We start from the raw sequence: 27,073 nt of genomic DNA on the forward strand, positions 1-27,073 counted from the left end.
CTAGGCAGTTATGGATACATCTTCTGGTAACTGAGGATTATTTGCCAAGGTCTCTTACCTGCAAGATTGTAAACATGCATGTTGCTCCTATCCAGACAAAAGCTTTAGTAGGATACTAGTGGCCTGTTAGCTGCCAAAGTCACCTCACTGCTCCCGATAAAATCTCTGCACATCCTCTTTGATGTAATCCACAGATGCCTAACCCAGCCTAACAACTAAATTACTCACAAGCCTTTCCTGCCACAAATCTTCTTAAGTATTCCTTGAACTGAAGTCTAATTTGTATCATTTTCAAACCTACATTCTAGTATTTTCTCTCAGATTGCCAACACACAGTTAACAGCAGAAAAACACTAGTATTTTTGTTGATTATTTCAAGATGACAGACATTCCACAACAGAAGATAGCATTTTTAACGAAAGAAAAAAAATGTGGCAGGACCGGAAATAAGCCAATAACCTACTAACCTTATTAAATCTCTCATGTTATGGTGAGAAAACAACTGAAGACTGTTCAGCTAATAATAGAAGCCCATCAAAAACAGTACCTTCTGGTCAATCCCCTCCCAAGCCACTGTTCTGAACTTAACAAATAATGTTTTCTATCTCAGATAGGAGCTACTTCTTTATCTGAAAACTTAATACTGCAGGGAGTGCTCAGTGGGGGGAGCATTTGGAAGGGGAAATTGCAGAAAGGAGAGGAAGGTATTGCTGACAGCAAGGCAAAAGGTAGAGACTAAATGGCAATTATCAGAGGGTCATCAGCCCTTCTACCCATATTAATCACGTGGCTTTCCTTATCTCTCCATCATAGATGAAAACACAAGTTGGGAATGTGATACATTTGTGTTTTGAGTACAGCATATTTTGTGAAAAGCACTTGATTTCAATAAGATTTTCATTTTTAACTCACTTTTAAGAACTTTCAATACATAACCAGCTATGAAACCGCATCTCTGGCAGCTGTAGTAGCAAAAAGCACTGGACTTCTAGGGAAGTAGGGAGTAGGGAAGTTCTAGGCTGGAGTCCCAGCTCTGGCAGTGAGCAAATCTTGGTCACTGCTTGTCTGAAAAATGGGGGGAAATGGGGATAACACCTGCATCCTTGGGCTGCTGTAAGCATTCATTACGCATGTGAATGACCATTGTAAACCGCTGCAGGAGTGCCGAGGACTTCTATTTACAAACATTGGCCTGGAGATTTAGGGTTTTTCTTCCAATACACTTCAAAATTTATAACTTTAATATGCTATCTGAAAAGCATATAGTAGGAAGAATCCAAAGTAACTGAACAGTTTCATTCAAGACTCCAGTAAAAGGACGAATTGTAACATGGCTTTTCTTAGAACTGAGACAGCCTATCATCATTGGAAATCTTCTCAATGGGTCAATTTGTCTGAAAGTTTTTGTTTGTCCATTTCCACATATTATCTACCCCCGCCCAGAGTCAGAAATTCTGTAAATTTGGCTTTACCAGGCAAATGTGGTTATTTATGTGTTTGTTCAGAAACTCAAAACAATCTCCAATGTAAATGCAAAGTATTTAACATAAACGGATTTTTAAGGGTTGGTCCCCTTCCAACAGTGGACAGGCACATTCTGGTAGAGGCAGCAGCAAGATGGAAAGGCCTCTTGAGAAAACATTACAACTGGGAGATAATTAATATCTAACGTTTCTAAGCAGAATTTTAAAGCCTCACCTTCCCTTCCCTCGATCTGTTTAGGAGGAAAAAAAATAACGAGTAACTATCAAAATATGCTTTTTATTCAAAGAAATAATAGATTTCTTTTGAGACCCGTGTCCTTGGGTTATTGGGGTCAGAAAGTTAATTTGCTCTTTGCTAGAAAGGGTTCTATAACTATTGGTTTACGTTTATTTTAAAGAGAGAGATTTCTAAAACCCCAGAGGGACTTTTGAGGCCAATACTTAGAGGCATGGATTACAATGTGGGCTAAAGAAATACTAAGTCTGGGTTTCCTTTCATCTTTTAAGCTGCCCTGTTCATTTCTTCTACAATCATAAAACCACCACATAAAGATGAATGCCTTTTATTATGAAAATTGCTGTTACATTACAGCCAACATTCCAAAACAGTATTTTAATAAACACTTGTCTTGATTATAAAGTAGAGCAAAAACCATGATCCTTTTTCAAAAGTAATTAACATCTTCTCAGTCACTTAACACAAATCAGGACACTCTGTATGCTCACCACGGTGTAGGAGATGAGATGAGGAAGAGCACCTATGTTATTCAAAACAGCTACTAGTGTTACTTATACAGTATAAACCAACAACTTACAATACGGCATTTTTTAAAAAGCAAAACACTGAAATGTTGAGGTGCCACAATACTTTTGAGATGGAAAAAGCCAAAGCTTGTTTCCTTTTTCTTCCCATCCTGAGTTCAGTGTGAAGTATAGGGAAGAACAACACCAGGGTGGGGACCGATGCAGTTTTTTGCTTATTTCCCAGTTGTTAGTCCTGCTCGAAAACACAGCCTGCATGCAAAACTTCCTCAGGCTGCCATTCACAGGCCTCGGAATACAGCGTTTGCACATGGACAAATAAGGTTCCTAGCAGCTCAGAGTCGGTGTCTGAATTCCAGTGTATTCACTCTCTGTAGCATGATAAAGAAACCAAAAACAAAATTCCTATGTTCTTTTAAGTTAAGAGGCAGAAGACTCCTATTTGGATGCATTCCACATTTTGGGGACAGAATGTGGTAGTTTTGCACAGAACCTCTCCCATCAAGAAACAGCTTAGAAAAAGTTAAAACTGCAGTTTAAAAGTTCCTTTCTCCCCTCCCTTGGCAAAGAGACATGATGCACACATGACTGGAAGGGACTCAGGAAGGCAGAGTGTGGCCACTATAGTTTCAAGTACGATCTGGTTCTTGCAAAGGGATCGGGGTAACTGCAGGTGGATTCAGGCAAACCAGAAATTCAAAAATATCCATCAACTTCTTTAATATAAGAAGCTCTACTGGAAGCTTTTCTTACAACTTCATGTAGCTGACATACCCTTTACTGTAGGAAGGGATATCCTCTTCTTTTTTCAAATAGTAGATAAATGGTATTTTTGGAACTTATCATAGGCCAAGAACTGGTCTAATCTGATCTTTTACCTCCCTTTCAATCCTCCCTTTAAACTATACCGTCCTTTTTTCTGGGCTCAGAGCTCTTATTATTAGTAAGGCTCATTCTAACAACCTAAATAACACAAAGTCCTTTCCAATTTCAACACTGTTCTTTTTTGCCACTACGGGAAGACTCCAGATGGTGTTATAACACTCTGTAGTAGATAATCCAGTTTTCAAGCTGTTATGCAGCCTAGTTAAGCTTCTCACGCTGAATCTGGTAGTAACATGCCTGGAAGAAAAGTTCAAAATAATTTCAAATTCACTTTTAAAGAAATTACATAAAGAGAGCAATGCATATGGGACTAAAGAAACAAAATCCCTTATGAACAAATTCAGTTGATGGCCCAACAGATTTAACTGATTTCACTTTTCCCTGTTCCCTTCTAGTTCCCCTATCTAGTGGCTGTCTTTTGCCTACTTGTAATTAGTATAGACAAAATTTTTTCATTTCCCGTCTTATTCTAAAACAAACAAAGTTTTTTTACAAGCTAGCTAATATTCTTCACATGCAGAAACACCACAATTTGCCATTACTGATTGGACATTTAGAGTATACCAATCATTAAAAGGTACAACTCTAATTAGAATTACCTAGTATGATTAATAAATATACAGATTAAGCATCATTGCAGACCTGGGGAGTCATAACTTCCAGGAATGCATTTTTAAGAAGCACCCTGAATTATGAGTTTCCAGGTATGGGAATTACTCATACCCCAATGAATAACACATCCAGATAACATGTAACATTTTCCATTCTTTAGTTTCTTAGGATAAATCCCCAGGAGTAGAACCATTGAGTCAAACTCCACATTTTTTGATGTTGTTGATATCTATGTTAGTAACAATTGCTTTCCAAAAGGGTAATGGCTACTTACCCCATTATCAGCAATGTGGGAATAATAATGACTTCACTATAACCCCACCAGTAATTTTAAAACATTCTTGATAATTTAACAGCACAAAATGATACCTTATTTAAATCTGCAGTACTACGATTTTCAGTGAGGTTGAGTATTTTTCTACATGTAAACTTACTAGTTCAGTTTCTTCTTTGGTGATCTGTTTAGAGATACTCTTCAAATAACATAAACACTAATAATCTAAGTCATCTGTGGCCAATATTTTCCCCAGTTTCTCCCCCTTTTCAGTTTATTTAATAGAAGTGTTAATGGTAGGCCGGGTGCAGTGGCTCACGCCTGTAATCCCAGCGTTTTGGGAGGCCAAGGCGGGTGGATCATCTGAGGTCAGGAGTTCGTGACCAGCCTGGCCAACCTGGTGAAACCCCATCTCTAATAAAAATACAAAAATTAGCCAGGTGTGGTGGCAGGCACTTGTAATCCCAACTACTTGGGAGGCTGAGGCAGCAGAATCACTTGAACCTGGGAAGTGGAGGTTGCAGTGAGTCGAGATCGCACCACTGCACTCCAGCTTGGGCGACAGAGTGAGACTCTGTCTCAAAAAAAAGAAGCGTTAATGGTATTTTAGTTGAAAAGTTTAAATAGTTAACCTAGGCCAGAAACCTGACATTGAATTCTAGTTATTTTTCTTATTTTAATTTACCTGTCTTTCCTTCTCTCTTCCTTTCTCTATATTTAAACCCCAAAGCATCTATATAATTTGCTATTCTACCCTCCCTCCAAAACTGCTAATAAGCTATCCAATACTTTGTTTTACCATTTGTTAAATAATTCCTCTTTTCCATTTTGGTTTGGAGTTTCCACTTTCATGTGAAGCTTTTATTATGATGTGTTTATATGGGAGCTATCCCTTCTATTTAGGTAATTGTGTATTCCTGTGACAGTCACATACTATTTTATCTTCATTACTGTAATTTTATAAATTTTACTAACTGGAAGAGTAGGTCTATTCTTTCTCATTTTTCACAAGTGTTTTTGCACTTTCTATCTGCTGTTTTTTCAATAAACTTTAGAGTGATTCTTCCAAATTCCAAGAAAAATCAAGGCGGGAAACAAATGACTTCTAACAATCTCTCCAGGCCACCCAGATCAAAGAAGCTCATTTGTAATCTATTGGTTACAGTAAATACAAGGCAAAGAAAGAAGATGGAATTCAAATTCGTTATTTACATACTGCCTTCTGTGTTTTACCCTGTTCCATTGAATAGCACTCCTGTTGGAAACTTTCTTGGACACTAAGAATCCTTTCTGTTTCTTTTTTAGAGTTACAATTATTTATATAAATGTAAACATTTATAACAGTTTGATCAATTTACAAGGAGGATTAGGTAATGAAGAATTTGCTTTAGTATTTTGAGGAACAACTGGCTTATCCTACTTTAATATACTATATAATGTTTTAAAGTGTAGAACAAAATGTGCTCTAAAGGCATTTAAGGTTTGCATTAAACTTTTATACAAAAAAAGTGGTTAATGGCATTTATAATATGGTAAATGAAAGACAGATATGAAGATAAAAAAGTATTAAATAATAACTATACTCACCTTCAACGTGGTGAACATTATACCCTGTTCCCCATGCTGAAGATAGGGGTCCATTAGATCCTCAATGAGGTGTACCTCAGAGCCTAAATTCCTAATCCTGCCCCAAAGAGAAAAAGATGCTGAGTTATTTTCACTTATATGTCCATTCTCCTTTTGAATCTAGTTGATGGGAAAAAGAAAGAACAGCTCAATAAAAAGGTAATGCCACAGTGGAATGGGTTAATCGATTTTTTTCTAGTGGAAGAGCGTACTCCTGCTGTCAGTTCAGAAAATGCAAGCAGCAGACTTTTAAAAATAATGACTCACTAATAATAAAGTCATAAAACAGTTACCTGGCCCGTAGCACCACATATAAGAAAACAGGAAACAAGTCATCCATGGACCACAAGAAGTCTTCCTGGAGTGACGCCAGGACACTCTGAGAGATCTCCTCAAAAGTCTGCTGGATGACCTTAAGTTTGTCTGATGGGGTAAATGTTGTGCTGTTACAGAAACAATGACAAAAAGACATCCTATAATTTTCTTAATAAAGCCATTTGATCGTGCTTTTTTGACAATATTCCCTCCTGGGGTTCACATGCCTTAACCTGGACACTTAGGCATTATGAGTCGTTGGAAAGGATGACTTTGTACTCCCATGGTGCTATGAGAAAAGTAGCCTCCAACTGTCTACGATTCATATATTGTTTCCTTTTACCCACGTGAAATCTCATTCTCCTAATATATGCTCTTTTCTGAATGAGAAATTTGGTTAATTTCCACTTGGCTAAAGATGTGATTATATGGATAAATTTCTGGCTTGGCTCTCTACTACTTTTGAAAATGCAAGGTCATTTTAGAGTAAAAGATAACCCAAGGGTCTCATTCTGATTTCTGATTTCCACATTGAGTTTGACACCATCAGCATATAGAATGGGGATGCTTAAGGCTTAGGTAAAGATAAGATCATATTAATAATATCTTAATAGACCAAGCACTACTTTGATTTGTATGGCTTTTCAACAAATCAGAGAATACCTGATCTGCTGCAGACATTCTACTGCTGAGGCAAAACAAGCATCTTTCGTGGTTGGCAAAACCTGCAAAAAAGAGAGTGAAGGTCAAGGAGGAAAACTATTTTCTGCAACAACAGAAATAAATTATATTGATGTCAGAGTGCAGGTCTTTGGTAATAACAGATGCAAACACAAGCTTGGGTACTGTTCTATCAAAGTAAAATGAAAAAGTTTTGCTATCTCAAATCCTTCCCATTAGAGAAAAGCATATTTGCTGAGGAAAAGAAAATCTACTATACCTTTTTACTCTCTCCAAGGATTGACAAGGTTGCTGGCCAAAATTTCCTATAATGGAATCCATAAATTATTAATATAAGTTGTTACTTAATGGTAGACAAAATCCCATAAAAATAGTTGACAGCTATATTGGCTTCCTTGTCCCCATTAAAAAGAACTGCTCCACAATAGGTTAAGTTTTTATAAACATTCCAGAAGTGATTTAAGAGTTTTTATCATCTCCCTAAGGGATTTGTCATTCTATATCCCAATAACCTACACGTTACAGATATTACCAAATATTTTTCCTTCACTCAGTTTTATCTCATTTCTACTACTGAATTATTCCACTGAAAACAATTAAAGCACAAAATAAAAAAAAGCACAAAAATAAGAAAATATAAAAATTAGCTGGGTGCGTTGACACAGGCCTGTAATCCCAGCTAGCTGGGAGGCTGAGGCACGAGAATCACTTGAACCTGGGAGGTGGAGGTTGCAGCGAGCCAAGATTGCGCCACTGCACTCCAGCCAGGGCAACAAAGCAAGACTCCGTCTCAAAAAAAAAAAATTGAGGCTTATTCACTTTTCTTGGTAGCACAAATAGAGATTGGGGAGGTAGAATCAGCTTTATCACTGCCCTAGAAAGAAAACATAATAATTTAGTATTCCCTGGATAACGAGCAATAATACCCTCTAATAAAAACAGCAGGGCTGGGCACAGTGGCTCACACCTGTAATCCCAGCACGTTGGGAGGCCGAGGCGAGCAGATCACTTGAGGCAAAGAGTTCGAGACCAGCCTGGCCAACATGGCAAAACTCCATCTATACTAAAAATACAAAAATTAGCTGAGCATGGTGTCGTGCGCCAGTAATCCCAGCTACTTGGGAGGCTGGGGCATGAGAATTGCTTGAACTTGGGAGGTGGAGGTTGCAGTGAGCTGAGATTGCACCATCGCACTCCTGCCTGCATGACAGAGTGAAACTCTCTTTCAAAAAAAAAAAAAAAAAAAAAACAACTTCAAAACCTTTAACTTAAAAATTGCAAATGGAGAGGGAGGAGAGAAAAGAAGAGAAGGAAGAATGCCAAAGATATGTATTCTGCTCTAAAGAGCTATAAAATACCAGGCAAAATAGCTCACACTTACTATATACATATTACTATACATAATATATAAAATACATTACTAATATATAATAAATATATATTACTATATATATGAAAACATAATAAAAAACACATTCCAAAGAATCAGCAGGTTTCATACTCATCTCCAAATATTCTCAGAAATAAAGATTATTAACTATCATTATTTTGTTAAAGAAGACGTATGCAAAAAATAATTACAAGCCATATATATAATTAGATATCAAAGTGCCAAATTTCCAATAACGCAGTTTGCATTTTAAATTAAAACCATTTGGTTGCGCTTGTAACTACTACACTTACCTCTGCACCCCAAGAAAGCCCAGGAGAGCAATATCTGGCTGCTTATTTAGTCGAAGGACACATTCCCAGTAAATGTCTTCCTCGCGATCATTATCCAAAGCATAAAGCATAAACAGCGGTGGGTAGAGCCGAGGTAGCAGCACAGGAAGCAATAATCCAGAACTCGTTACTACATAACTACAAAATAATGGAGTGGGAGAAAAGGAGCATTTTTCATATTAAAATTGAATACAGAATCCAAGATAGAGCTTCAATTTCAAAAAGGCAAAAGTAGAGATGGGAAGTTTTAAAGAAGTTATAATATTACTCTGCTCTTTACATATGGAGTTGATATGAGGACATTATCTATAATTTTGTCTTAGACGAAACTGTGAATTCTTTTCATGAATTAAAAATCTCACTGAAAACTTACATTGTTTCCATTTTGAGGCTGATTTCTCTGAGGTTATTCTAGGACAGTGTGATGTTACTTCCTTTGCTAAGCAGCCTTTGTGCTCAGATCATCTGTGGTTGCTTTTTCCTGGGGTATGGCTAATAGTACTTGAGAGAACTAAGAGGGACCTCAGAGGCGGCACCTACCCAGCTACATTTTTTTTTTTTTTTTTTTTTGAGACAGGTCTCATTTTGTCACCCAGGCTGGAGCACAATGGTGCAGTCACAGCTCACTGCAGCCTTTAACCTCCCAGGCCCAAGTGATCCTCTCATCTCAGCCTCCCACGTAGCTGAACCCGTAGGTGTGTGCCACCATGCCCTGCTAATTTTTTTTATTTTTGTAGAGATGGGGTCTCCCTATGTTGCCCAGGCTGCTCTTGAACTCCTAAGATCAAGCAATCCTCCCACCTCAGCCTCCCGAAGTGTGGGATTACAGGTGTGAGCCACTGTGGCTGGCCCCAACCCTCCTGGCCCCAACCATATCATTTTAGAAATGAGGAAATAGATCTAGAGAACACACTTTCTCGCTGGGACTCTTTGAGTAAGATCATCTAGTCACCATTCCCTTTCTTCACTGTCCCCACCCAACTCCATTTACCCTGGCTCTGGTGATTCAGATCGGGAATCTGACTTCCCAGTGCAAAAAGACTTCCTTTCGGTTGGCAGAGGAGCAGAGAGAGGAATTGTGCTGCCTTCTTCAGGCAGCTCAGGAAATAAGAACCTAAGGAAGAATAAAAAATATAATTATACAATTATACTTCTAGGGGGGTTGAAAAGCATAAAAACACATTTCCATTAGTTATGAGAGCAAGCTTTATTATCAACTAAGTATTTTAGTTCCCTGAGAAAACTGATGTTTCTAACAGGATAAAATTAAGAATGCAGCTAATGAATAATACCACTACAAAATCTTCACGTGCTATGATTTTCTTCTGTCTAGTTACTAAGGAATGGAGAATTCTGATCTATATGAGATATGTGTTCTTTACTGGCAAATCTCATCTGAGGTCAATTTATATTAACTCTGAGCAAGGACCACTCTTCTAGAATATAAGCAAACACCGACAGAAATTAAATGTCCAACATTAAGGGAAAAAATGATTAATTATAGAAGACACAACGTAAAGTTTTATTTTATTTTTATAGATTCAGGGGGCACATATGTAGTTGTGTTGCACGGATATATCAGGTAGCGGTAAAGTCTGGGCGTCTGGTGTACCCATCACCTGAACAGTGAACACTGTATCCTATCAGTAAGTTTTCAACCCTCACCCTCCCACACACACTCCCCCCTTTTAGAGTCCTCAGTGTCTATTATTTCCCTCTGTACTCAACATAAAATTTAAAAATGTGTTTTTAAAACTTGCTGAAAATTAATTTTTCAAATGATCAAGGGGATAAATTGGTGAGGAATTTTTTTTCCTGGTCTTTGAGTTCTGCCATAGATTTTATCTCTGACTTCTTGTATGCTAGTGTACTCTACCATAAATAAGTTTATTTTCTCTTATTTTTACGGACTTAAATTTTGGCCCTTTAAAGGCAATATGCAGTCTTCTCTATTTTTGTAGACTTACATCTTGCACCTCCATCTGCCCTAATTTTATAGTTGAAAAAACTAAAAAAGGTCAGGACACTTATTTTCATTATACTCATCTAGCTAATGTCAGAGCTAGCCCAGGCTAGTGATCTTTTTAATAGACCACACTTCTCCCTCAAAACCTGAAACATTTCCAATGTTGAGGCAGACAATATATGGAAGTTCTGGGACAAATTTACAAACTTTTGTATAATTATCTCACTGTAGTATTTACTTGTTGGCTTCAACTCAGTAAAAGATCTTATATCTCACAAGCTTAAATCTGTTTGTTGCCTGGAACTCTCTTCCCAAAGATGCTTACTGTCTCATTTAATTGCCTTCTTTGAGTCTCTGCTCAAATAACACCACCGTATTAGTCAGTCTGCTCTGACCTTCTCTTTAAAATAATAGCATCTCACATCTAGTACTCTTTCCCTTTATTTTTCTCCATAGTGCTAATCACTATCTGACATACTACATCTATTTTTGATGTTTACTCTTTTCCCCCGTTAGAATGTAAGCTCCATGACAGCAAAGACTGTTTGTCTTTGTTCACTGATAAATCCCTTGAGAGCCTAGAATGATGGCTATTACATAGAAACGCTCCATAAATATTTGTTAAATAAATGAACGTATGTGATACTGTTGCCAAAGGACAAGACACAAAAACTCAAGGACAAAACTTTATATTAAACTTTGTCTACTCTGTGGTTGGGCTTTAGATACATGATTTTGCCTAGAGACTGAATCTAAATAAGACGACTACTATACTTCATACCAAAATTAGAATTTAAAAACCCCAAACATTTATTTTAGCTTTACTTAATAAGACATAAAAATAAATAAATAACAATAGCTAAGGTTCATCTTTTTTATGTTTATAGCTTACACATACATTTAAAACATGTTTTACTTAATCTATTAAAGGACTGTGGCATAAAACTATTTTCTTGATGATTCAGGGTGAAACTACCCAAGCATTGGTATAAAATAGTATTCCATAGCCTGCAGACTTTAGTGAAAAGCTCTCTTACCTCACCAGCTGGAAAATTCGCTTAAGATAGGACTTAATCTCCTTTACAGCCTCCTGCAATAACCTGCGGTTGGCTCCTACGCCCACGTATGTCATTCTATACACTGCAACCAGTGTCTCCACAAGCCTGCCCAGGGGGTGCAGAGGAGTGTCACAGGCCTGAGTAGGAAGAGAATCAATGAAGTCAGTTGATGTGCATTATCAGCAGAAACAATCCATCAATAAGAAACAACTTCATAAATGACAAACAATTGTCAAAATGTCAAGAGTCAATTTTGGGACCAGGAATATTCAAATACTTTAATTTTTTTGAAAGTACTGTCTACCCCAATTATATGAAGCTGGAGTTCCTAATCTTGATCAAAGAATCTCCTTCACATTTTGGGCAAATAGCTTTGGAAGTACTGATATGGAATACCACTAAAAGAAAGATTCTGCTGGATGTGGTGGCTCATGCCTATAGTCCCAGCTACTAGGGAGGCTGAGGCAGGAGGATCGATTGAGCTCAGGAGTTTGAGGCCAGCCTGAGCAACACAGTGAGAACCCCCATATCTAAAAAAAAAAAAAGAATACAAAATTTTAAAAACATTCAAATATACTTTAAACTTCACAAAAATGATAAAAAATGTTATCTTTGAGAAAACTAAACACTGACTGTTGATGATACTCTGAAACAGTCATCCTTCAGTTCCCCTGACTTCTCAGAATACTCCTTCCTGCACTTCCCATCAATATACATCACACTTTAAATTGTAGCTCGTCTTACAAGTTTTCGAAGGAAGCAAAGACCCTATCCAGGGGTGAGGGCAGCATGCTTTACTTACACAATCTCTAGTTTGCTAATGTTATTAACAAAAAGCAATTTAAAACTCTAATCTTATTTCTTAAGAACCCCCTTGAGTGCCTTAAAAAACTTTAAAAAGTTCTATCATAATAATGGGACAATCTTTAGGTAGAAATGTAATCTTGGTAGTTTGATAATTAACAAAAGAAATGCACAGGATGCAAAAACAGGATTAGAATAACATTAAGCTGTCGGTCTATCTGAATGATATATTGTGGTAGGTGAATCATTAATTCACAAGACCAATGTAATTTTTACTCTAGTTTACCTTTATTAAATATTTCCTGATGTCATCATATTTCTCCACAGAGAAGGCACCAACATGCTGTGGAATGAATTCCAAACTCTCTAGTGTCTGAGTCTGTGAACGACTCAATATTTCTGGACTATAAAAAGGGAAAGAAAAGTCTGTTGTATTTCACATCAAGAAAGCAAGATACGTGTAAATACTCACATGAAACACAATCACTAGCTCCAGTCAAAGTGGAGCATCCAACATAGGACTAAACCCAACGAACTCAGAAATCATCACGATCCTGCTATTAGGTACTCAGTTTACATAACATTCATTCAAAAACTCAGGTAGTGTTACTTTGTACCATAAATTAATGAAGATTCTACAATAAAGATTCATTCTTCATTCTACAATGAAGATTCTACAATAAATTAATGAAGATTCTACTCCAATCTAAACCATGGTGTTGGAAATAATATGACATTAGCTTGAAGATAAATACAATATTAGCTTGAAGGTGATAGACCCGTTGGTGACAACAGAAAAATGGAATAAAAGGAAAAAAAGAGGGAAGGGAGTTAAGGAAAAAGGGAAATAAGTCAAAGGGCAAAGGAAGAAATGAAAACAAGGTTAAGAAGCAAGGAGATAATGACACTCCAACAGGTGACAATGTAAGCACATAATGGGTAAACAGAAACTGGATGAAGATACTAAGAGAAAACACACGCTAGTAATCAACTGAAATTTTTGGTAATAGTGTTCTATCATTAGATGACAACCAATGAGAAACTGAAAACTGTGCCTAATCATTATTATTAGAGATTTTAGATAAACACATAAGATCTTTGTGGTAGCAACATAATTTTATATAAAGAGTTCATTCATTTTCACTTCTCAGAAACACCTAACAACAGTTAACCCAGGTTAACTGAAGGGCTAAAGTCTTAAGGTCGAACTGACAGGCTGTACTAAGCTGACCATCTGTATCACGCACAAGGGGCAGTCAATGGCTTTCATCAATTCTGGGAGTTTCCATTTCTTCTACTGATAGAGTAGAAGGTAACAATTATGAACTTCATGAATGAAATACTAAAATCAATTCCTATATATCCCAAATATAGAAAAAAAAATTACTTCTTTCTACATTTAATTTCTTGAAACACATACACGAATTTCAAGCAAGCAAAAATTATACTATGGTTTACTTTAAGTATCAATTTTGGAGATACTCAATTAGATAGACTCTAAACTAATCTCTCCAGGCTAGAATAACAATTAGTATTTGTTAGACTTGACTGTGAAATGTTTAAAGTTCCTGAAGTATCTTTCAACCTCTGGAATTTAATTTCTATGTAACTATACTTTAGTATATTAAAATTATTTGAATACTGGTAATTTATTTAAAGAATTTGGTAACTTAGCAAACTAGAACATTTAATTATTCAGAACAAACATTTACATTCTGAATAAATGGATACTTGCTCAATTTTTCTTCAATTCCCTTTAGAAAGCAACTGACATGTGGAAATGAAGACCAGCATAAAGCTCATTTAAAAATTAACCGTATGTAGTTACACTCACAGATTAAAGTATGCTCCTTGATATTTTAACAACGAAGGCACAGCTCAAACAAACCATTATCTAGAATTAAACTCAAGAAAGTCATAGTTAATTAGGAAGTTTTGCTGCAGGGATTAGTAAATTCTTTAGGTCCAAATGCTAAGCAATGCTTGTGGGAGTTACTGGTCAAATTAAAGAAGAAAGGCAGATGGAGAAAAGCAGGAGAAAAGAAAAGAAGGTGAAAAAGAAAATTTTAAAAAGGAGAAAAAGAGAGAAATGAACAAGTACATCTGTAACTTTTCTTTTAGTATTTCGAAAACGTTGGGCCACTTCCTTCTGGCTTCCAAGGTATCTAATGAGAAATATGCAGTCATTTGAATTGCTGATTTCCCATTATTTCACTCTAGCTGCTTTCAAGATCTTTGTCCATGAATTTTAATATGTGTCTATACATGGTTATCTGTGGTTTTTCCCAAGATGGAGTTCGTTCAGCTACTTGAATCTATGGGTTTCACGTCTTTTTACTAAACTTGATAAGTTTTCAACCATTATTTCTTCACAAAATGTTCCATCCCTCATTCTTCCTCCTTTTCTTTTCTTTCTTTTTTTTTTTTTTTGAGATGGAGTTTTGCTATTTTTGCCCAGGCTGGAGTGCAATGGCGCTATCTCGGCTCACTGCAACCTCCGCCTCCCGAGTTCCAGCGATTCTCCTGCCTCAGCCTCCTAAGTAGCTGGGATTACGGGCACCTGCCACCACGCCCGGGCTAATTTTGTATTTTTAGTAGATATGGGGTTTTGCTTTGTTGGCCAGGCTGGTCTCGAACTCCTGACCTCAGGTGATCTGCCTGCCTCAGCTTCCTAAAGTGCTGGGATTACAGGTGCGTGCCACCATGCCCAGCCCATTCTTTCTCCTTTTCTTCTGGAATTCTAAGGAAACAAATTTAGACCCACAAGTCCTTGAGGCTGTGTTCACTTTTTTATTTTTTCATGTTTTTTCTCTCAGTTGTTTAGATTTGATAATCCATACTGATCTATCTTCAGGTTCACTGACTCTTCCATTGCCATCTCTATTCTGCCACTGAGTTCATACAATAAGTGATTTTGGTTAGTGCAGTTTTCAACCCCAAAATTTTGATTTGGCTCTTCTTTATATCTTCTGTTTCTTTGCTGATACATTTGTTCTAATATTTATTTCAAGGGTGTTTGTGATTGCACATGTATTTTATAATAGTTGCTTTGAAGTTCTTGTCAGACAACTTCAACATCTATGTCATCTGTTGATATTTATTGATTCTCTTTCCTGAAATAAAGTGAGATTTTCATGGTTCTTTCATTGCTGAGTAATTATGGTTAATGTCTTGGATATTTTGAGCATTATAAAACTCTGGGTCTTGTTTATATCCTATGGAGAATGTTGACATTCATAAAACAGTAAACATAGCAGGCTTGAAACTGCTATCTTTAGAAGGACCTGAGCTAGGTGTGGTAGCTCACGCCTGCAATCCCAGCACTTTGTGAGACCGAGGCAGGAGGATTTCTTGAGGACAGGAGTTCGAGACCAGCCTGGATAATATAGCAAGACCCTGTCTTTATTTATAAAAATGAAATAAAATAAAAAAGAACCTGCTTATAAGGTTGACCCTTGGCTGGCACTTGGGAATTAAGCTTCGTAAAAGTTCCATATACTGACAAAGGTGTTTTGCTGTCCTTAGATTAACAATGTGATTTATGGTGAACATCTGCTTTCCTGTAAGCTGGGACTGTGGAATTTGGCAACTGCCAAGCACAGGGTGCCTATGTGACCCGCCCCCAATATAAAACCTGGGCACTGAGTCTCTAGTGGGCTTCCCTGGGCAGAAACATGAGACACGTGTCGCTGCATTTTGCTGCAGGGAAAACTGTGTTGTGTGTGACTCATCCCAGAAAGGAGAGATCATGGAAAGCTTACACATGGATTCCTCCAGACTCTACCTGTGTCTTTTTCCCTTATGATCTGGTTGTGCGTCCCTACCATGTTGCTGTAATCTTACTTGTGAGTACAACTATATGCTGAGTCTTGTGAATTCTTCCAGCAAATCACTGAATGTGTAAGTGATATTGAGAATCCCTAAAACAGCAGATATTTTTGCTTTAGTCTCCTGTGGGCCATGGTGCCAATGCCAGTTCACTTCTCAAAGCCTTTGCATCCTTCCTGGGTTTGTTCTGTGAGTGTACAACTTAATGACTACTCTGGGACCTGAGTGGTCAACCTATGAGCTTGGTTCTCAAACTCTTTGGTACTAATTAGGATCAAATTCATACATGTGCAGGTCTAGGGTGAGCCCAGGAGTTCACAAACAACTTTATGGGCTTGTTTCCCAGAGCTCTTCTCTCCATCACATCCCCAGTATTTTCTGGTTCGCAGGCACCCCTTTTTAGGTCCTCTGGCCAAAAACTGCCCACTTCCATGATTGTGCCACATCTAGGGACAGATGGTGGGAGAACAGAGAACAAAGCCAAAAATGCAATGGGGTTGGGGCTTGGCCTTCCCTTGAGCTAAGGAGCCACCAAAGGGGGAAGAAGATTCCACCCTCAAGAGTTTTGACTTTTGCAAGTTTCCTGTTCACGCCTGCTCCAGCTGCTACCATTACTGCCACAGAAGGTCCTGGAGGCTTGGGCATGAGAGAATAGAGAAAAAAGACAGAAAGAAAACTGAGTATATATCAACCACTCTGAGTTTTAGGAGTCCCTTTGTCACTCCTTGAGCCAGAACCAGAGGGATATTTTCTGTATCCCTGTCTGTCTGCACCACAGTACTTGCTTTCATGTTTCAGGCTGCACTGAGTTCCGGCTGAGGGATATTGGAGCAAAACATCTAAGTAAACTCACCACTGGTTTTGTGGTACTTTGAATTCAGGTTTTCTTCCTCAATCTACTTGTTGATATTTACTTTTCAGAGTTCATAAATAACTGTCCATGTATTCTGTTCAGGTTTAACAGTTGAGTTCAACAGAAGATAAAGAAAGTGTGTTTTAATCCCTCTTACTCAGAAGCAGAAGTACATCATTAACTTTTAAATTAAATGTAGTGACCCTTGACTACGTACTGGTCTTAAGTTTCATCTTCCTAACATGCTCTGCTGTATGTTGAGCAGGTGTTCACTCACCTGTCTCTGTGCTGGCGCCGACTGGTGGTCAAGGCCACAGCAATATTGTCCCATGCTTTCCAAACTTCCCCTTGGCCTGGGCCCTCACAGCCCAGTTGGCGCCAACATTCATCAAACACCGCTTTCCACTTCTCATCAGCTGGCACTGCCAGGTTTCCTAGCTTCCTGCTAATAAAGTCATATCAACCTTTTATTAATCATTTCTTTTGTGCAAAATTGTTCCAAAGAACAGAAACTTTCTAACATACAACTGAGAATGCTTTTTTTGTGACCAAAACTGCCAAGACTGATGGTAATTCTATTTTTAAAACACTAAATGAAAATTTTAAAGGAATGTTTTTTAGCTAATTATTGTTTTTTGGATATCAAAGTGTATGGAATACTAAGTACAAAGCAAACCAATTGACTCTGCCTCCTATAATTCCACAGAATTAATTTTAAAAAATTGATTCCTGGCCAGGTGTGGTGGCTCATGTCTGTAATCCTAGCACTCTGGGAGGCCAAGGCAGGTGGAACACCTGAGGTCAGGAGTTCCAGACCAGCCTGGCCAACATGGTGAAACTCTGTCTCTACTAAAAACACAAAAAATTGGCTGGGCACGGTGGCTCATGCCTGTAATCCTAGCACTTTGGGAGGCCAAAGAGGGTGGATCGCCTGAGGTCAGGAGTTCGAGACCAGCCAGGCCAACATGGCAAAACCCCATCTCTACTAAAAATACAAAAATTAGCTGGGCATGGTGGTGCATGCCTGTAATCCCAGCTACTCGGTAGGCTGGGGCAGGAGAATCGCTTGAACCCAGAAGGCAGAGGTTGCAGTGAGCCGAGATCGCACCACTGCACTCCAGCCTAGCGACAGAGTGACGCTCCATCTCGAAAAAAAAAAAAAAAAAATTAGCCAGGCGTGGTGGCCCGCACCTGTAATCCCAGCTACTCAGGAGGCTGAGGCAGGAGAATCGCTTGAACCTGGGAGGTGCAGGTTGCAGTGAGCTGAGATCACGCCACTGCAGTCCAGCCTGGGTGACAAAGTGCGACTCCATCTCAAAAAAAAAAAAAAAAAATTTAAAAATAAAAAAAAAATAAAAATAAAAATTGATTCCTGTTAGAACAAGGACTTTCTGAACCTTGCATATCTTATAATGAGAATTTAAAATGCATTACATACTGGGTTCTAAAAGACGCTAAGAATAAACATGGTACAGAAAACATATCCTTGGGAACAAAAAACTGAGGTGCTACCAAATATAATAATAAAATTAAAGCTGCAATCAATAAAGAAAAACAGACATATGCCAAAAACTGTCCACTTCTGTGATTGTGCCACATCTAGGGAGAGATGGTGGGAGAACAGAAAATAAAGCCAAAAATGCAATGGGCATAATATACTTAGATTTTGCCTTTTTTTCCTCATATATGCAGATTTTACTATTCCACTTGGGGTGTGTGTGTGTGTGTGTATGTTCTTTACTTTTCAAAATCAAGTTGTGTATAGATTCCATTTAAGAATGCTCTTTCAGCCGGGCGCGGTGGCTCACGCCTGTAATCCCAGCACTTTGGGAGGCCGAGGCGGGCGGATCACGAGGTCAGGAGATCGAGACCATCCTGGCTAACACGGTGAAACCCCGTCTCTACTAAAAATACAAAAAATTAGCCGGGCGTGGTAGTGGGCACCTGTAGTCCCAGCTACTCGGGAGGCTGAGGCAGGAGAATGGCGTGAACCCGGGAGGTGGAGCTTGCAGTGAGCCGAGATCGTGCCACTGCACTCCAGCCGGGGCGACAAAGCAAGACTCCGTCTCAAAAAAAAAAAAAAGAATGCTCTTTCAGGCTGGGCGCGGTGGCTCACACCTATAATCCCAGCACTTTGAGAGGCCAAAGTGGGTGGATCACTTGAGGTCAGGAGTTTGAGACCAGCCTGGCCAACATGGTGAAACCCTGTCTCTACTAAAAATACAAAAAATTAGCCTGGCATGGTTGTGTGCACCTACAGTCTCAGCTACTTGGAAGCCTGAGGCAGGAGAATCGCTTGAACCCGGGAGACAGACACTGCAGTGAGCCAAGATCACGCCACCACACTCCAGCCTGGACGACAGACCAAGACTCCATCTTCCCTCCCACCTCCAAAAAAAAAAAAAGAACACTCTCTCACACATGGAACTTTCCTTTTAAACATCCATGCTTTAAGGCTTATAATCTAAACCAAGACTATAGACAAGACTATAGATTTAGTCATCTAAAGCAGTGTCAGTTGACAATTCAAGGAGGTTACATCTTGTTTAAAAAAAAAAAAAAAGACTTTGGCCAGGTGCAGCGGCTCATACCTGTAATCCCAGCACTTTGGGAGGCTGAGGCAGGAGGATCGCTTAAGCTCAGGTTCAAGACCAGCCTGAGCAATAGCAAGACCCAGTCTCTACAAAAATTAGAAAAATTAGCCGGGCATGGTAGCGGGTGCCTGTAGTCCCAGCTACTCGGGAAGCTGAGGCGGGAGGATCACGTGAACCCAGGACGTCAAGGCTGCAGTGAGCCATGATCACGCCACTGCACTCCAGCCTGGTGACAGAGTGACACCCTGTCTCAAAAAATAAAAATAAAATAAAATAAAAAAGAAGACTTTAAGAACTTGACTTTGCTTTTAAAATATTAACCAGCTTTGATAAAAGCAAGACAACTCCAAACATTCAATAATTAATCCAGAATTAACACTAGTTACTCACAAAACTTTAGGTCTGTCTTTATCACTCTCATATAGACTAGGTTTGAAGTAGGTTCCAGTGATTTTTATCCCAGATCCCCATTCTCCACTAAAATAACCTTCAATGTAGTCTCCATTTGGCATAGTCAGTGTTCCCTAGGTAAAGTCAGAGAATAAAATGTGGGGTTAGAGGAAATATATTCAATATTCATTTATTTATTTAGAGACAGAGTCTCACTCTGTTGCCCAGGCTGGAGTGCAGTGGTGCGATCTTGGCTCACTGCAACCTCCGCTTCCTGGGTTCAAGTGATCCTCCTGCCTCAGCCTCCCAAGTAGCTGGGATCACAGGCGCCCGCCACCACGCCCAGCTAATTTTTTGTGTTTTCAGTAGAGACGGGGTTTCACCATGTTGGCCAGGCTGGTCTTGAACTCCTGACCTCAAGTGATCCACCCACCTTGGCCTCCCAAAGTGCTGGGATTACAGGCATGAGCTACCACGCCCAGCCCTCAATTTTTAAAATCAAGAGAAAAAAAGCACTAAACGGTTGTTTTCCTTTTTAACTTGCTCTTTACCAGTCTCCAACTCTTTAAAACTCAAACAAAATATGGGCACATGCATGTCTAAAAGAGTATATGAAAATAATCCATGGGTAAAAGAAAAAAAAACACACACAGGGAAAAGTCAAAAATATTTTGAACTGTATAAAATGACCATACAATATATCAAAATTTAGGGGATGATGTAAATTACAAGCAGTGCTCAGAGGGAAACTTATAGCTGTTAACACCTATCTTTTCAGGAAGTTCTCGAATCAGTAATGTAAAATTCCACCTAATAAAATTACAAAAGGAGGAACAAACTAACAAACTAAACCCAAAGCAGGAAAGAGGAGGGAAATGATAAAGATTAGTGCAAAAATCAGTAAATGAGATAGAAAACAAGAAATAAAGAAAAATCAATGAAACTAGAAGTTGCTTCTTTGAAAAGATACATAAAATTGACATTTAACTAGATTAATCAAGAAAAAAAAGAGAAAACATAAGTTTATAAAATCAAGAGTGAAACAGGTTATTACTACCAGCCTATAGAATTAAAAAAGTTAGAAGGTGCTATTGTTTTGAAAGTGTGTCTCCTCTAAAATCTGTGCTGAAACTTAAACCCCACTGTGATGGTAGTAAGAGGTGGGGTCTTTTGGGAAGTGATTAGGGACAGAGTCCTCATGAATGGAGCAGTGCCTTAGAAAAGGGCCAGAGGGTTGGGCGCTGTGGCTCACGCCTGTAGTACTAGCCCTTTGGGAGGCCGAGGTGGGCGGATCATGAGGTCAGGAGTTCGAGACCAGCCTGACCAACATGGTGAAGCCCCGTCTCTACTAAAAATACAAAAATTAGCTGGGCACGGTGGCACGTGCCTGTAATCCCATCTACTCAGGAGGCTGAGGCAGGAGAATCGCTTGAACCCAGGAGGTGGAGGTTGCAGTGAGCTGAGATCATGCCACTGCACTCCAGGCTGGGTGACAGAGCAAGACTCCATCTCGAAAAAAATAAAAATAAAAATAAAAGTGCCAGAGGGAACTATCTTAGGCCTTTTTGCCCTTCCATCTTTTGCTATGTGAGTACTCAGCCAAGAAGGCCTTCACCAGACAGGGAATGCTGTAGCCTTGATCTTGGACTTCCCAGCTTGCAAAATTGTGAAGAAATAAATTTCTCAGTCTATGATATTTTGTTAAAGCGTCACAAACATACGAAGACAGAATGGAATACTAAGAGAACAGCTTTATGCCAACAAAGTAGATAACATAGAGAAATAGAAAAACTCCTAGAAAGACAAAAAGTACCAAAACTGACTCAATAAGAAATAGAAAATCTAAATAGACCTAAGGCAAGTAAAGAAACTGAGTTAGAAATTAAAAATTTTCTCACAAAGTAATGCTTAGGCCCAGAAGACTTCATTGGTGAATTCTCCCAAACATTCAAAGAAGAAATAATACCAAAGCTTCGCAAACTTTCAGAAAATAGGGGAGGAGGGAACACTTCCCAACTTGTTCTATGAGGCCAGAATTATCCTGATATCAAAGACAGACAAAGACATCACAATAAAAGAAAACTACAGACCATTACCTCTCATAAATATGAATGCAAAAATCCTCAACAAAATATTGGCATTAAATCCAGCAACACCAACATATAAAAAAAATTATACACCATGACCAAGTACAATTCATCCCAGGAAAGCAAGGTTGGTTTAACATCAGACAAGCAACCAATATAATACACCATATTAGTAGAATAAATGATAAAAACCACATGATCATCTCAACAGATAATGGAAAAGCACTTTAACAAAAATGCTTTTCAGCCAAGCATGGTGGCTCATGCCTGTAATCCTAGCACTTTGGGAGGCCGAGGTGGGTGGATTGCTTGAGCTCAGGAGTTTGAGACCAGCTTGGGCAACATAGCGAAACTCTGTCTCTACAAAAAAAAAAAAAAAAAAAATTAGCCAGGCATGGTGGCATGTGCCTGTAGTCCCAGTTGCTTGGGGGGCTGAGGAGGGAGGATCGCTTGAGCCCAGGAGGTTGAGGCTGCAGGGAGCTGAGAACACGCCACTGCACTCCAGCCTGGGTGACAGAGTAAGACACTATCTCAACACACAAAAACACACACACATACACACACACATACACACACACACACACACACACACACACACAAAGCTTTTCTCTAAAATAGAAAACAATGTAAAGATGTCCAATCTTAACATTTTTCTATTCAACATTCCACAGGAGACTCTAGCCAGTGCAACTGGACAAGAAAAAGAAATAAAAGCCTTCCATATTGTAAAGAAAGAAGCAAAAATGTCTTTACTTGTAGGTGACATGATTCTGTATGTAAGAAATCCTAAGAAATCCACACACAAAAAAACCCACTAAAACTAATAAACGAATTCAGCAAGATTTCAGGAAACAAGAACAAAATACAAAATCAACTGCATTTTTATATTATAGCAATGAAATTAAGAAAACAACGCTTTACAATAGCACCAATAAAATACTTAGAAATAAATTTAACCAAAGAAATGCAAGATGTGTACACTGAAACCTGGAAAACATTGCCGAGAGAAATTAAAGATCTAAATAAACTGTGAGATGTTCTATGTTCATGGGTTGAAGAGTCAATATTAAGATGGCAATTCTCCCCAAATTAATCTATAGATTCAATGCAATCTCTATCAAAATCTTAGCAAGGTTTATTGCAGAATCTTGATAAGCCACTCCTAAAATTTATATGAAAAGTCAAAGAATCTAGATTGGCCAGAACAATTTTGAAAAAGAACAAATTTGGAGGACTTATATTCCTGATTTCACAACTTACTAGGAATCAATAGTAATCTAGATGGTGTGGTATTAACACAAGGAGAGACATGTTTATCAATGAAACGTAACTGAGAGACCAGAAATAAACACATTTTCTGGTCAACAAAGGTGCCAAGATTCAATGGGAAAAGGTGTTGGGAAATTTGGATAGCCATATGCAAAAAGATTAGTTTGGACACATAACTCAGCCCATATACAAAAGTTATCTTAAAATGAATCACAGACCTAAATATAAAAGGCAAAACTATAAAACTTTCATTTTTTTTTAGACGGAGTCTCGCTCTGTCACCCAGGCTGGAGCACAGTGCCACGATTTCGGCTCACTGCAAACTCCGCCTCCCAGGTTCACGCCATTCTCCTGCCTCAGCCTCCTGAGTAGCTGGGACTACAGGTGTCCGCCACCATGCCTGGCTAATTTTTTGTATTTTTAGTAGAGATGGGGTTTCACCATGTTTGCCAGGATGATCTTGATCTCCTGACCTCGTGATCTACCTGCCTCGGCCTCCCGAAGTGCTGGAATTACAGGTTTGAGCCAACAGGCAAAGACTTCTTAGACATAACATCAAAAGCATAATTCATAAAATTTTTTATAGAGTTCATTAAAATGAAAAACTTTTCTATTTCAAAAGACACCATTAAGAAAATAAAAGACAAGTCAGACTGCAAGAAAATATTTACAAATCATATCTGATAAAGGACATGTATCCAGAATACAGAAAGAACCCATACAATTCAACAAGAGTACAAACAAAATTTTAGAAATAGGCCAAAGATCTGAATAGACATTTCATCAAAGAAGATATATGAATCACTAATAAGCATGTTCTACATCATCAGTCACTAGGGAATGCAAATTAAAACCAGGAGATACCACTTCATACCCATTGGAATGGCTATAAGAAAAAAGACAGAAAATAAGAAATATTTTTTGATATGGAGAAATTAGTATCCTCAGACATTGCTGATGGGAATGTAAAATGGTACAGACACTTTGGAAAAAAGTTCGACAGTTTCTTAATATGTTAAACATCAATTTACCATACAACTTAGCAATTACACTCTAGGCATCTACTTGAGAAATGAAAATGAAAACATATGTCTACACAAGAAACTGCATTCAAAAGTTTATAGCAGCATTATTTACAATAGTCTAAAGTTGGAAATAACCCAATGTCCATCAACTGGTAAAAGGATAAACAAAATTTAGTTTTGGAATACTATTCAGCCATAAAAAGGAACAAATACTATACACGCCACAATATGGAAAAAACAAAAACATTATACCAAGTGTAAGAAGCCACATAGAGGAGATTGCGTGTATGATTCCATTTATACAAAAGGCCCAGAAAAGGCAAATCTATAGAGTGATTAACGGTGATTAGTGGTTGGCTGGGACTTTAGGTGGAAATGGAAGTCACTGAATGAGCAGAAGGGATTTTCTTGGGTGACGGAAATGTTCTGAAACTGGATTGTGGTGGTGGTTTGTACAGCCATGTTGACCAAAAATCACTGAAATGTGCACTTGAAAGGGGTGAATTTTATGGCATGTAAATCAGCTATTTTTAAAGTAAAAAAAAAATCAGTAAAAGAATTTATTAGGGAGAAAAAAAAAGAAAGCTAGTTTCCAACCTTTCCACTAAGAGTCCAGTCATCTGAAAATTCTCCCTCATAGATAGTATCATCTTCGGAAAGCAAAACCCCATTTCCCTACAAGAAGAAACAAGAGAAGAATTACAACACATAAAATACAGAGTAACTTAAGAGTGCACGCAGTCATATCCCCAAAGCCTTATGGAATCTTAAAAGAAGGAAAATAGTACTAAGAAGGTGGAAACTAATCAAAAGATGATTTAAAAAGTTAAGGACAAAGGAGCTTTAAAAAGTTAGTAATAACTACATGCAAATATTCCACTCACCATCATTTTATTAAGGTGAAAGTTGCCCTCGTAGTATAATCCAAACTGGGTAACCACAACACCATTCCCTTGACACACATCATCTTGCCACATTCCCATATACTTTTCCCCCCTGCACAGAAATAAAAAGAAAAGAAAAAGCACTGAAGATAAGGATAAAGTAGGGAAAAGACAATTATCACATGGGAGATCCCAGGCATCAACCCTAGGTTGGTATTGCTTCCATTTTTCTAGTTAAAATAGTTAACTTTGTCTCCTCAAATATGGGACAAAGTGACAGCAAAAGACATCTCACTCAGTAATCCTCTCTGAGGAATTTAATGTTGTGGTCTGACACAGATCTGTATATATCCCAGGTAGTTACTTGGTAACTTTAAAATACATAATTTTTAAAAAGAAGGCCTAGAATTCAACTCTAAATAATTTCATTTAAAATGTAATGAGCAGAATAAAACCTACGCACAGGTTTTTCTTACACAAAAGTTTGCTAACTTAAAAAGAAAGAGGCTGGATTCGGTGGCTCATGCCTATAATCCCAGCACTTTGGGAGGCAAAGGCAGGTGGATCACTTGAGGCCAGGAGTTCGAGACCAGCCTGGACAATATGGCAAAACCCCATCTCTACCAAAAATACAAAAAATTAACTGGGCGTGGTGGTGTGTGCCTGTGGTCCCAGCTACTTGGTAGACTGAGGTAGGAGGATCCCTTGAACCCAGGAGGCAGAGATTGCAGTGAGCTGAGATCGCACCACTCCAGCCTGGGTGACAGAGTGAAACCCTGTCTCAAAAAATAAAAAAGTAAATAAAAGGGTTTGTCATAAAAGAAGGTTCATTTTTCACCTACTCAAACTCAAAGAAATCTTACTAATCTCCATGAAAAAGACAAAATAAGTATAAACTGCTTGTTAAATAATGATGGTGCTTAATCATTGGCTTAAACTGTGGGAATAGAAGGAGAATACTGTACCTAGTGATATCATCAAAGACACCATATCCTGCTTTCTTATCCATTACCCACTGGCCAATGAACATACTAGGAGAAGAGGACGTCAATTTCCCACTTCGTAGAAGACCATGACCATGACGCATATTATCTTGAAAACAGCCCTCAAATACTTCACCAGAAGCATAGCTGTGGTTGGAAAGAATGGATAATTATCACATGCACATTGAATTCTGATGCTCATTTTTACAAAGTTTAGAAAATCCAAAACCATACTCAGTCTCACTGGTAGCTATAATTATTTGTTTATATGATTATTTTTCACCAATTTAAAAAACCTCATTTTCGAATGATTAAAGTTAAAAAGTTAAAGACACCATGTGTGGTATTTTGCACTAACATGAAAAACAATGTGTTTTTATTCTCTTATGGGAAAATGAAATAATGAGTTATTTTTAAGAGGGAAGAATAAAAGTTTTGTCCATTAGAATCCTATATGTCTTATTATAGATAAGACATATAGGAGACTCTATGAGAAAATTATGGTTTATAAGGTATATAAAATTTAGGGCCGGGTGCGGTGGCTCATGCCTGTAATCCCAGCACTTTGAGAGGCCGAGGCGGGTGGATCACGAGGTCAGGAGATCGAGACCATCCTGGCTAACGCGGTGAAACCCTGTCTCTACTAAAAATACAAAAAATTAGCCGGGTGTGGTGGCGGGCGCCTGGAGTCCCACCTACTCGGGAGGCTAAGGCAGGAGAATGGCATGAACCTGGGAGGCAGAGCTTGCAGTGAGCCAAGATTGCGCCACTGCACTCCAGCCTGGGTAACAGAGCGAGACTTCGTCTCAAAAAAAAAAAAAAAAAATTAGATAAGAACTAAATTTAATAATCCAGTATTTTAATCCTGTGATAGATGAGGGGTTGACCTTTAAAAGATGATCACACAGAGTTTCAATTTTATTTACTCCTCTAAATTTTATCTATAAGACTAAACAAAACTTAAAACTTGG

The 27,073-nt window shown here is 38.3% G+C and overlaps 1 protein-coding gene across 1 annotated transcript in view; it reads right to left on the minus strand.

The window, feature by feature from the left end:
- Positions 1–2,031: 2,031 nt before the first annotated feature.
- The window catches only part of ALS2 (alsin Rho guanine nucleotide exchange factor ALS2), an 88,195-nt gene continuing 63,153 nt past the window's right edge, over positions 2,032–27,073 (minus strand). Inside the window, exons 22-35 of the mRNA XM_031008660.3 lie at positions 26,085–26,249; positions 25,120–25,231; positions 24,833–24,910; positions 19,855–19,988; positions 17,148–17,312; positions 12,476–12,593; positions 11,365–11,522; positions 9,353–9,475; positions 8,323–8,499; positions 6,899–6,944; positions 6,622–6,683; positions 5,937–6,086; positions 5,605–5,701; positions 2,032–3,368 (exon numbers count right to left, since the gene is read on the minus strand). Of these exons, the coding sequence (XP_030864520.2) occupies positions 3,330–3,368; positions 5,605–5,701; positions 5,937–6,086; positions 6,622–6,683; positions 6,899–6,944; positions 8,323–8,499; positions 9,353–9,475; positions 11,365–11,522; positions 12,476–12,593; positions 17,148–17,312; positions 19,855–19,988; positions 24,833–24,910; positions 25,120–25,231; positions 26,085–26,249 (1,624 nt within the window). The 3' untranslated portion in view covers positions 2,032–3,329. The remainder of the gene's footprint in view (positions 3,369–5,604; positions 5,702–5,936; positions 6,087–6,621; positions 6,684–6,898; positions 6,945–8,322; positions 8,500–9,352; positions 9,476–11,364; positions 11,523–12,475; positions 12,594–17,147; positions 17,313–19,854; positions 19,989–24,832; positions 24,911–25,119; positions 25,232–26,084; positions 26,250–27,073) is intronic.

The sequence above is a fragment of the Gorilla gorilla genome, chromosome 11 (genome assembly GCF_029281585.2).
Source record: "Gorilla gorilla gorilla isolate KB3781 chromosome 11, NHGRI_mGorGor1-v2.1_pri, whole genome shotgun sequence".
Lineage (NCBI taxonomy): Eukaryota > Metazoa > Chordata > Mammalia > Primates > Hominidae > Gorilla > Gorilla gorilla.